Source organism: Paroedura picta, chromosome 1 (assembly GCF_049243985.1).
Source record: "Paroedura picta isolate Pp20150507F chromosome 1, Ppicta_v3.0, whole genome shotgun sequence".
NCBI classification, from domain to species: Eukaryota; Metazoa; Chordata; class Lepidosauria; order Squamata; family Gekkonidae; genus Paroedura; species Paroedura picta.
In genome coordinates this window covers 99,070,587-99,083,558 of record NC_135369.1, presented here as the reverse complement: position 1 = coordinate 99,083,558, position 12,972 = coordinate 99,070,587, and the positions used below count along the sequence as shown (strand labels likewise).

Genomic DNA, 12,972 nt, shown 5'->3' with positions numbered 1-12,972 from the left:
TTTGGGACCACTGTATCTGTAGGACCACCTCTCTTGTTATTTTATTGGAGCCATCCATTAGGGTACAATGCCATAAAGTCCACCCTCCAGAACATCAATTTTCTCAAGGATAACTGATCTCTGTAGTCTGGAGATAACATGTAATTCCATGGGTTCTCCAGGTCCCATCTGGAGGCTGGCATTCCTAGACCACCCTTGAATCTCCATAAATTTTCCAAGCTGGAGTTTGCAATACTAAACTAAACATGTTACATAACAGAACATGCAGGAGCCTCCTTTGAGAGGTTTTTCAAAGCTTTCATTTGTTTTGTTTACTAACCACTGTTGGCATGTTCAGGGCCTAATTATCTCCAAAGGCATATTTCTTCTGATATTTGGCTTCAGTTTTGACAGAGGAGAAAGGGTGTTTTTCCACCATCGTATTACTAGAGAAAATGGGGAGTACACCAAAAGATAAATAAAATACAGAACTACATTGAGCACTTACAGCGTCTTAAGCACACTTCTAATCTAATACTATGAATACATTACTAGGGTTGTGTGCATATGGTCAAGCACAGGTATTAGCTGGTTCAGTATAGTCCAACTAAGGGGCTGTATGCTCAAGTGCATTCAATGTTGTATTTTTCCCTGTTACCACTGGTTCTCAGGCTTCCAATTTAGTGCATGATGATTCATCCAGTGCAAATACTTCATTGTATTATCATCATTAAAAAAGAACTATGAATTAAATCCTGCTAGTTCAAATTAATAGTGAAATCCAGTGTGAAAGCCACACGCTGATTTACTGAACAGAATTTTAATTTTGGAATATGGGAGGGTTGGTGTGGGGTAATGAATAGAGTGTAGGACTAGGATCTGGGACGACTGGGTTCCAGTCCCCTGTTTAGCATTGGAAGCCTGCCAGCAGACCTTGGCCCCGTCTCAATCTCTCAGCCTGACCTACTCTCATAGGGCTGCTGTTTCAGGAGTTAAGCGGTGGGAGGGGGAACTATGTGAATAAGATTAATAAAGCACTCCTTTTCTGGTGTTTAGTAGGTGTTATATAGATATAATTATACTTTAATTCTTTTATTTACAATATCAATATGCTACCTTTCTACCCCAAGGTGGTGAACATCAATGGGTGGGAGTTAATTAATTTTTTTTTAAATTAGTTAAACATTTATCAGGCGATATGACCATATATGGTGATGTTAACCTGCCTCCCCAATGGCCAATGATGGGCCTGGAGGGGGTGGGAAGGGGAGGGGCCCCAAGTGGGCATATACATAACTATGCTTCCCAACCATATGATTCTCGATCACACCACTTCTGGGGTTTCTCAAAACTTGAAGAATGTTTTAGGGTAAGGTGACCAGATTTTAACATTGGTAAAGCGGGACACCATTGACCGGGGGGGGGGGGGGGTTCTTGATTAAAAATTTGGTCTATATGGAGCAACAACATTTTTCATAGAATGCATAGTATTATAATATATATATATTTAATTTCAACATAAGTACAATTCGCCAGGTGCCCCCAGATGTCCCTCCAAAAGTGGGACAATCTGGTCACCTTATTTTAGAGGTTTCTCAACAGTAAAAAATATTGAGAAAGGGCTGCCTTAGTGAAACAAAAAAGATCTTCATCCATTGGTGGAAGACCGTGACAGAGAGAAATGGGGCCTGTGGATCCCACAGTTTAACAGCTCATCTCCAGGTGACAGAGATCAGTTCCGCTGGAGAAAATGGCTGCTTTGGAGGGAGGACTTCATGGCATTATACCCCATTGAGGTCCCTTCGTGCCCCAAATCCCACCCACTCATGGCTCGACCCCTAAGGCCCCAGGAATTTCTCAACCCAGAGCTGGCAATCCTAAGGGAGATGGAGGAAGGAAGGCAGAGAATACAGCTTAGAAATGGACTGATAAAAATATTTATACCCTATCTTTAAAACACTGTCCCCAAGGAACCTCTTAATAGGTTAAAACCATACCAGGATGAGAATTTGCAGTGGCACGTTAGTCCTTCCTTATCTCTTGCACTGCATTCTCATGTCATGAACAAATCACAATTTGTTTGTGAGGTGAATGAGCCTCAGATCATGTGCTTTCCCCTCCCTCCTGCTTTCTCCTCCTGTCACACGGCAAACATCACGGGCTTTAATTTCCAAATAATATTTTGTCCTAAACTCCAAAATTGTTTGATTTCTCTCCTTATTTTCCTTTTCTACTGCTACTTTTGCTATTTCAGTGAGAAACTAGCTGGAGGCCTCAGATCAAAACTCTCCCATTATCTTAACACAGGAATCTACCTTCCAAAAAGATGATTTACTCTAGAGGCTGGTTTCATCTGTTGAAAAATGTTCTTTGCTGAAGTGCTGACTGCATATTTGGATAAGCCATAGTCATAAATAATTGCTGTTAATCAGCCCTTTTGGAAACAGAATAACTGCAACAGTTCTTCATCCACAGTCTTAAAATACTTCTACTTACTTTTGTATAATGAGAGTGCAGTCTTAACACTTTCCTGGGAGTAAGCCCTATTAAGGAAAATTGGACTTGCATCTTGAGCATACTAGCAGAGGCAGGATTCTCATTGTATGACCTGATGCCTGTTCCAGGGAACAATCCTAAACAGGTGTTGCTTGGGATTGGCACATCAGATGAAATCCCACCGCTGTTAAGGTAATGGGCATTTGTTTTTTCCTGTTGGAGATGATAGCTCACTTTCTTTGACAATTTTGTATGCATAAAGCATATCAATATTCAGAAGCCACAAATAACATATTTCTTGATCATAATTGTACCAAAGGTCTCACCAGTGAGACAGAATGACACTAATGGGGAAACAAACACACACCTTTAACCGTCTGTATATTGCAACATGTAGTAACAAGAAGTAATACCACCGGTGGAATATGCTGAACTTACTGGACAGATGAGACTGAGGGAAGGGCTGTAGCTTAGTAGCATGCAGAAGGTCCCTTGTCCAATCTTCAGCATCTCCAGTGAAAAGGATCAGGTAGCAGGGGATGTGAGAGCCTCTTCCTGGGACCCTGGAGAGCTGCTGCCAGTGGGAGTAGACACTACTGATCGTGATGGATCCAGGGTCTAATTCAGTATAAGGCACCTTCAAGTGTTCTTGTCATGTGTTGCTCAGGGATACTTTTTAAAAATTGTACAGTTTAGTAATTTAATCGTATTTGGTCTGCTGCTTATAGGCACCTAGCACCCCATGTTCATATAGTTCTCCCAGTACTGCCGATGTATAGGTGGCATCTCCAGTTCAACTTGAAATGGCTGTTCCTGTTGTTCCTCTGGATTTCAAATTATAGTCAGCAACACTTTGCATCATTGTGTAGCTGTAGGGAAGCTTGAGCATTTTTACATTGATGGCTGCAGTTCTAAGGAACTCGGCTCAGTGGGCTAGCTTGCTTCTAGCCTTAGCAAACATCCTCCAGGCAAACAAACAAAACTGCACTGTAGGTTTACCCAAAGTATTTGTTAAAAAACACCTTGTGTTGAAACGGAAGATTCAGAATTTTGCAGTCTCCACTCTTATAAAATATACCTTGTTCACAAAATGTCTCAGTTGAACTTGACTGGAAGGAAACTAAAAATGGACTGTAAAGAAGGAGCTACCTCTTTAATGTGGTGCTGGTGTCATAAATTAATTCCTCACAAGTGCATGCATGTACACATACACATATATGATCTGTAATGCATAGATCTCTTCTTACAGGAATCAAGGGAAATGTGTTGAAGGCATGATAGAAATATTTGACATGTTGCTGGCCACTGCTACTCGGTTTCGAATGATGAATCTTCAGGGGGAAGAATTTGTGTGCCTTAAATCCATCATTCTACTCAATTCTGGTAAGTGGATCTATATCAGGTAGCTCCAATTCAAAATGTATATTTGATACTATTTCTGCTGAGAATGCTGAACTTTTCTGGATGCCCCATAATTATGAATCAGGAAAAAACTCAGAATATATGTGTGCATGTCAAATTCTCCCTCTCCTCCAATGTGTTCTGAAATTTAAGCCTAGCAAATAGGGCTTGCATGTTATTTATAGAGCAAGTGCCGGCACAATCTCATGGAGCTCCTGTCAGCGTGAGCTGAGGACTCAACCTCCTGTCTCTTCTCCTCAAGCCAAGCCAATCCTGTCCAGGGGTCTTCCAGCAGATGCATGAAATGCCTTTCGCAGGCAACTTTTCCTGAGGAAATAATTTGATACTATCCTAGGGCACTTGATGTTTACAGAATCAAAATTAGTGGAGAATTGATGGGAAATGGGTAACAGGAGAATGATTTGGGGGAGAGGATTCCTTTATGGGAGAGAAAGGGATGGAAATGAAGAAGGCTAGTCCTTTTTATTTTTATTTATTTACTAGCATCAAAGCCTATTGCAGATGAGAATGCAACGGGCGCTAGACCGGCCCCCAGGTCCGGGACAGGATGTTGCGGGCACTGTGCAGGACAGGGAGGTGGGAGCAGGGGCTGGGGACCCTGCGCTTCACCTGCCGCCACAAAACCATCACCAAAGGGCACAGAGGGCACAGTGGTTGCTTCGCGGGATGGTGAAGAGGAAGTGGCGGGAGGGAAGTGTGGACGGTAGCCGGGGGCGGCAAAGTACCTGGGGGAGGCTGGAAAGGGTAAGTTGGGTGGTTTGCGGGGTGGGGGAGGGAGCGTCGGCAGGGAGAGCTCTGGAGTTGCAGGAGCCACAAAGCATTCAGTGAAGGCCGCACAGGGTTCGGAGTCCAGTGAGCAGGGCAGGGGAGAGGGAGCACTGCACCATTCAGATTGGGGAAATGTGCTTCCTGGTCTAACCCTTTCCCACCTATCCAAAGAACCTCCATCTTCAGGGGGTTGAGATGCTGAAATCATTCCACTACAGCCTCCAGACATCTGGCCCAGGAATCGGGGGAGGGGGGGTTATAGGCAATAGAGAAGGGTGTCGTCAGTGTATTGGTGACAATCCAAGCTGTAGCTTCAGATCTGCTGTGCAAAAGGATGCGTGAAGATGTTGAATAGTGTTGGGGAGAGTATCGCTTTTTGTGGGACTCTGCATTTGAGGTCACAGTGGTGCAGTTGGTTCTCCCTGATTGGTTCACTCCCCTTTTCTTCTGCATCTCCACTACCACCTGTTTATGTGTACATGATGGTGAGGTACTAAGTGGATGTGGAGGGTAAGGGAGGGAGAATCCCTCTGCTTCATTCCTGTCAGAGCTCATGTGTTACATATGTGTGTGTGTGTGTTTGTGTGTGTGCGCATGCACGCACGTTAGTATGAGTGAGTGAGTAGGGAGGCAGGTCAAGAGAGAGTATTTCTACTGCCGCTCCAAATCTTTCTTCCATATATGTAAATATAAAAACATATACAAATGTGTACATGTGCGCACACACACACTATGTGCATATTTTTCTCTGTGAAGAGTCAGTGAGCACTCCTTTCCCTCCATTATGTTGCTGTTACAAACTCTCAAACCTAATTCCTTCTGGAATTATTTAGAAAACAGCCAGAAATTTAAAGATAACCCCCAGCACCAAGATGTATCAAAGAACCCCCGGCATGAATTACATATGATACACCTGAAGAATCTCTGATTACAAAATTTCACAGTCATCACCTGTTTGTTCTCCACTGAATAGCTTTTTATTATGAGACAATTTATCTTACAGTTTGGAACCTTATACTCCTTCTGACATATGGATTCATGGCAAGCCATTATTTGCCTTCTGGGGGCACTGTAAAGAGCAGACTCTGCTGAGCAGTGGAGGGTTGTAGAGCCCATTGACTCAGATGATGTGATCCCTGATGCCCTTTTTCCTGAGGCTTTCCCGGCATTCAGGAGACCAGCATGCAGAAGAGGATCACAAATCACAAGAGTGAGCGAGCAGGGCACCTTCAGTAGGAGAAGAATAGGCCTGTAGGTCTAATTCCTAGGAGTACACAAATTCTGGAATCATGAGAACTCGCACGTGTCCCCTAGTGACATGTATATACAACATGCACCTCTTGGGCAACCATTTCTAGAGGTAAAACCAAAGATTCACTGCTTCAGAAGTATCCCTGAATAATGATGAAGAACTGGGGTTTTGTACCCCATTTTTAACTTCCTGAGGGAGTCTCAAAACGGCTTACAGTCATCCACCCTTCGTCTCCCGATGTCAGGATCAGTCCCTGATCTCTGCCATGTTTGCAGGTTGACCAGAGAGACTCCATCTTCAGTGCGCGCGCGTGTGTGTGTGTAAACCCTTTGTGCCTTTTATGACTCTGTAGTAACTCTTTGTAATTATGTAACTCATTTGATGGCCCTGAGCATTTCACACTGCATTCCCCCCTGCTGTGACACTTAGTTGCAAATGTTGCTCTGTGCTGTATTATCTACAAAGAAGGGCGCCAATTGCACCAAGAACGCCGGAGCCAGAGATGGTCTGGCAGGAAGCCCAGGATGGCACCTGGTGACGGGGGGGGGGGGGGGGTAATTCCACCCTGGGAAAGTGGGGACATTTGAGCAGGAGAAATGCATTGATAACTGCTTGCCTTCCCTGTATTGATTAGTTTCGACTTCAGACGTTAGAATTTTGAGAACTACTTCCAATAAAGCTTTGTATTAATACAGAAGCCTAGTTGTGAGTGTCTGCCTTTGACTCCTGACAACATATATCTGTGAGGTAGGCGATGCTGAAAGAGCTCCAAGAGAACTGTGACTGGCTCAGGGTCACCCAGCTGGCTGCATGTAGAGGAGTGAGGAATCAAACCTGGTTCTTCAGATTAGAGGCTGTCACTCTTAAATTTTACACCAAACTGGCTCATCAGAATAGGATGCTTGAGTACTTCACACACATCTTTCAAGTATTTAATGTAACATGTACCCTTACTTGCCTTGGATATAAATTTCTATAAATACGGCCTTGGCATTTACCTCTTGCTCCTCAACATCACATCCTTGATTCATGTTCAGTTTGTTATCTGCTCTAATCCCTGGGTCCTTCTTGAGTAGGACAACTAACTGGCCTGTTTTATACTTGTTAGTTTGATTTGCCTTTCTGATGCGTAGCATGTTAGACAGTTTAATTGAATTAACCTATTTTTTATTATCCTATTTTCTGTGAATTAAATCAAAGAGCAAGCTGATGTCGTCAAAGCAACAGGCTCCAAAATTATTGTGACATCAGCATTCTGTACAGGATCGGCAGGAGGGCTCCTCTTTGTATAAAGAAATCACAATTAATATGTATGCAATCGCACAGGTAACTTTAGTTGAGGACAACACAGACTGAAGATTATGTTTATTTTGAAAAACCTTGCTAGACAAAGGAAAACAAAGTAAGCATATGAATACTAAGGTTGAGGTGAACAAGAAACATCAGATGCAAAAGACAGAGAAAAGAGGGAATATAAACATAATGGTAACATTAAATTCATCAGTAGTTTGTCTTTAAGGACCACGTTAACTCCTGTCTTATTATTACAGTTGTTGCTTCTCCTTGGCAACTTATCAGCCCATTTCCGCATGAGGAATTAGCCCCTGCCCAGCCTCTCATTTTTCGCGTGTTTTAATATGCTTCTATGATATCAGCAGCAACCCATAGCTCTCCATTGTTTGGCACGGATTTTCATCCCCTTTGCCCTGCAATGAGGGAAAGCGTTAGAATCCACTTCCCCTTTCTTGTTGCAGCACATAATGAGGTGTAAACAAGGGCAAGCCTGTTTGAAAGAAGAAACGGGTGACAGTCTTGCTAGTGTTTTACCCACCCTTGCACCAGCCCTCCCCTCCCCATTTCCAGATCACTAGCAACATGGAAGTGTATTTTTTTTAAACTAGTTTTGGAACTTGGGGCAGGGGGAGGAAGTTTGAGTACCCAAAACCACTGCTGTGAAGGGATTGATGGCTTGTGTTAATTGACAACCTGAGGACTGGGGTGCGAGGCCTGTGGGTTGTCCACGCTTCTGTCTTCTCCGCCACTTTATCAGGAAGGGGAAAGCCATGACAAGATGGCAGGATAACATGGAAGGGGTCTCCTTTCAGGAAGCAGCCAAACACACAATTTACAATTGTGGGTTTGCAAGCAGGAGGCAGTGCACATTGCCCACCTCTATGTGAAAATCGTCACAGTTTTAACTGTAAAGTAACTTTGAGCCAGTAACCCTCACTCTGCTTAATCTACTTCACAAGATTATTTGGGAGGTAGGAAGAACAATGTACACCACCCCGAGTTCCTTGAAGGCTTAATGTAAATACATGAAGTCCTATAGTAAGTACCAACATGGGCCTCTCTTGCCCAGTATCATTTTGGTATGACAGTGGTTCTTCAACTTATTCTTTATTTGAAGATGCCAAGAATTTAATCTAGAATCAACTGCCTGTTAAACATTTCCACCACTACAGAAGTATGGCCCTTGTTGTGTAATTGAGAGTGGTATAAAAATTGAACAAAGAAATAAATAGATAATGGGAGTCATGGTGTTACAATAGGATGAGGAATGCCCAGACCTATAAATTTTGCATTATTTTGATGTTCTTTAGTGCATACTGACTTCTGTTTCGAAATATCAGAATGTGGGTAATTCTTAACCCATATGATTTTTGCTTGGGTTTTTGAAAAAGTTTTATGTTTTAAAAACATTTGAACATCTTTAAAAGCTTAAGATTTTTAAAAATTGTTTAAAATGGATTATTATGTGATATAAAGTGTTAAAGATTTCTGCTTTTTAGACCAGTGAATTCTGTATGGTTGTGGTTCCCCCTCCCTGTGACAATGTAGAAAAAGGAATTGTAAATTTACCCTTTGTAAATCAGTGGGACTTCCTGCCTGTCTTGAAATTAGAGGACTAAGTGCCAGTGGATATTATTGAAAATTGAATCTCCCTTGCCAGCCCACAATGAGCATGGCTTGCTGGCCTTCTATTTTTATTTGAAATTAACCCATTTATTTTTAGGCATAAAAGGTTTCTTAATTGATGTCAGTTTAACTTTGTTTAATCAACTTTTCAGACAATTTTTTCACATAAATACAAGCACATACAGGTGATATATAAAACTGAAAAGGGGTGCAAAAACCTGTTTTGGGGGGGTTCAGGTATATTGAACTCTCCCAAAAATTGCTATTTCCCAGTATTCTTGAATCCCAATACCAGTAAATATTAAAGAACGCCTTTTTCTTTGGCTCCACTTTACCCTATGGTAAATTGTCCCAATAGGCTAAAAGGAGAACATATATGGGGAGACCTAGGGGCTGTTTTTTTGAGGTAGAGGCACCAAATTTGCAGCATAACTGCTGATGCCTCTCCTCAAACATCCCCCCCCCCATATTTGAAAATAACTTGGACCAGGGAGTCCAATTTTATGGGGCTCCCAAAAGGTACCCCCCCATCTTCCATTTTCTCCACTGGAGGGTAAAAAGGCATTTAAACTTTAAATGGAATCCACATCCCTCTATATACCTTCTCCAGGCTGAGGGCCATTCCGCACTCGTCCAAAATTGCACAATGGTTACAAATTGAAATCGCTACTGTTTTGCTGTTATGTACGTCGTTGACAATCTGCAACACTCCTGAAACCAATCCGCAAAAAGCGCTTCGTTGTAGCGCTTTCAGGGAAATCCCAAAAAGTGGATTCACCCTCCGGAAAGCGCTACACTCTTGCAACCAATCTGCAACACTAGCAGGAAAGTTCTGTGCGTTACCATTGTTGCGGTTTCTGCAAAGTCCCTCCCCCTAGCTCTCTCTTCTGATCTTCTGGCGAAGCGATCGCCATTTTTTTTTCTCCGAGCGAGCGGAGATCAACGCAACGGCGAGCCTTCGTTTACCCAGTGAGGCTTCCCTGGCTGCAGAGCTGTTTTAAGTCACCAAGCACGAAACAACACACAGCCTCGTTTGCTGGTTTATTTTCCCTTTATTTTTCACTGTATTTTCAGCCGAAAATCGTGCCCGTGCCGGGGGGGGGGGGGTTAATTTTTTTTTTTCACTTGGGGGGAGCGTGGCAACGATGAAATGGCAGCTCAAACACCACCTGCTACCTAGATGGGTCTCTCCATTGCAACGAATCAACGCAGATTCGTTGCAACGTGTGTTTTTTTTTAAACTTCCTTAAAGGGAAAGGGGCTTTTTGGGATCATGATAACGGCCACCTATTGGCTGCTTGACGGCCAGGGGCGGGACTAGCTCGGCAATATCACTTCCTGGCTAGCGATTTTTGCCGAGACCAGAAACCTGTGGGAAATAATAGAAACACAACTGGATTCCACTACAAAGCCAGGTATGCACAACGACGAATTCCACAATTTAAAATGGCGTTTTTTCATCCCGCAACCAATTTGCCACATAGATCCTGGTGCGGAATGGCCCTGAGAGTTCACTCTGAAGGCATTTAAACGGACCAAGAGCCCTTTAAATCTACTTCAACTGTGGCTATCTGGCAGTCCCAAAATTTCCTGAATATTTTTGAGATTCTGGGGGGTATTTTTAAAACTCAATTTAGCCAAATGCATATCCCTCTCTCATCCACTTCACAAGATTATTTGGGTGTTCATTGAAGGATTGGCAAGATAAAAGCATACATAATAGATCTCCAGTACACTTCCACACTTAAATGATACTGAGAGATCTCTAGCACTGGTAAAGAATCTTCACACAGTCTGGAAAGGTCATGTAAAGACATGAAGAAAAAGAAAAGTTGGTTTTATATCCTGCTTTTCAGTACCCAGAAGAGCTTCAAAGCGGCTCACAATCTCCTTCTCTTAATTTCCCCACAACAGACATCCTGTGAAGTAGGTGGGGCTGAAAGAGCTCTGACAACACTGTTCTGTGAGAACAGCTCTAAAAGAACTGTGACTGGTCATCCAGTTGGTTGCATGTGGGGGAGCGGGGAATCAAACCCCGGCTGTCCAGATTAGAGCCCACTGCTCTAACCATTATACCAAGCATCAACATGGTAATGTGTATAGTATAGTAGATACTGACTTATATACTATTTTTGCCTGTATATTTGAATTGACTTTGCAACCTTCTGCATATATTGTGATCCTGATCCATACTTGGGGCAACTGATGGGAAGAACCAGACCTGCTCCACTCATACCCCTTAAGCTGAATGTAGTCAGTGTGTGTTTGTGTGACCAATAGTGGCACTAACCTATCTGCTAACAGAATTCATATTGGGCTGAAGTAAAAGCTTTTAATTCTACCCCTCTTCTGATGGAGAGGCTATAGCTTTATTTGAACTTGCAAAATATAGGACATTGAAACCCATTTGTCATTTTTTTTAATCCAGACATTTGGGCAGCAGCTTGTCACTTGCTTCAAGGACAGCACCAGTAGTTCAGCAGCTCAGTTAAGAAAAACAGCATGTGCATACTGCATACTGCAGAAAACGAAATGAACCCATTGATTTTCATTGAACTTAAAAGCAATTAATTTTGTTTAGCTACTGAGACCAGCTATTGAACATACCACTCAATAATGCTTAAGATCCTGGTTTTCAGTGTGTTAAAACTTGTTCCTCGCAATAGTGCTGGCGGGTGGGGTGGGGAGAAGGCCTAACTGCGTTGTTAATTTGGCTATAAAACTGTATTGCACATATATTATGTAGTACTGCCATTTGACTTTTAAGGGGATTCCCAGGAGTTAGTGTGCTACGGCTTGTGGTCCAAGCACCACAGCTGTAACGCTTGAAACAGGATGCCAAGAATGTTGATGATTTGATAAAGGGTTGAGGAGCATGTGGCAATGTGAGACAGAAATCAAAGTTTACATTGGCCCCAATTCTTTTGCATATGTGTGTATGTTTCTCAGAGTAAAAGGCTTTTACTCAGTTTATAACCCCAGAGGGAAGTCTAACTCCAGCCATAAGTTTTCTGTGAGTTTGTAAGGTCATGGGACTCTATTTCACATGGAGATTATTTCAAACACCAAACCTTCCAGAGAAAATATAGATGATGCAGTCATCTGTGAGAATGATGCTGCTTCAGCCCCTGAACATCTGAAGGCAGCCTTGGCTTGCCAGTTTCCTACTGGGAACAGGGGATCTCCCACCCCAGCTCCCATTGCCTCCACTGCTCGGCTGGGCGATGGGAGGAGATGCCTGGGTGGAATGTGGGTGGACCATGACATTCCTGCCAGTATTGCTTGGAAGTGGCAGCATCTCTCCAGGAACAGTGCTCTAGCATTCACCTCAAATATCTATGGTTTAAGTCATATGGAGCCTTTAGCTCCAATAGGGAAGTAATTCCATCATCTTTCCTCTGTGCACCGTCTGGCACCCCCAGATGTATGGCTGCATCAGTTCTCTGCTTGACTATGATATAAATCAGCAAGCCCCACTTGCCTGGTATGAAACCATACAATTCCAGTGATTCTTGCACCTTTTTTGCTCTCTTCCTCCTCTCTTTGTTTGGCTGTGCTGTGACTCTTTCAGCAGTGTTGGGAGTCAGCTTGTGGACTCCAGGATTGTACAATTAGGCTTCTCAGTTTCAGGTTTGAATGAGTTAGGGCTAAATAGCAATCATAATTTGATTTCAGAAATGGTTCCAATTACTTGACTGGGAACATCTTATATCTGATGCCAGATGAATCTGCTTCCACTGCTCTTGGGCTTTATGCCCGCCTCACCTCTTGTTATGAATAAAGATTTACATTCCTTCACAGTCCCCTCATATCATTGCCTTTTTTCTCTGGCCTTTTTTAATGCACTACCATTTGCAGATCTATACAATAGAGTTACCAGTACAGACCAAAAGCTCTAAAAATCAGCCTTGGAATAACCAGGAAGTAAGCTTGATGATTGGCTTGGAGTCCTTATAAGTTTGAATTTATGCTATTTTAAAATATATTTCTTTCATTTTTTAAAATATTGAGTCTTTTGTTCTTAAGAATTTTAACGTCATCCTTCTTATGCTATCTAAAAGCCAATCTGAAACCATAGTCGTCTAAATCAGTGGTTCTCAACCTGTGGGTCGGGACCCCATTTGGGGTTGGCCTGG

The 12,972-nt window shown here is 42.8% G+C and overlaps 1 protein-coding gene across 8 annotated transcripts in view; it reads left to right on the top strand.

Moving 5' to 3' along the window:
- ESR1 (estrogen receptor 1) overlaps positions 1-12,972 on the top strand; it is a 284,464-nt gene that overhangs the window by 260,074 nt on the left and 11,418 nt on the right. For all 8 annotated transcript variants that reach the window (XM_077349643.1, XM_077349653.1, XM_077349603.1 and 5 more), the window contains one exon: positions 3,725-3,858. In XM_077349643.1, the coding sequence (XP_077205758.1) occupies positions 3,725-3,858 (134 nt within the window). The remainder of the gene's footprint in view (positions 1-3,724; positions 3,859-12,972) is intronic.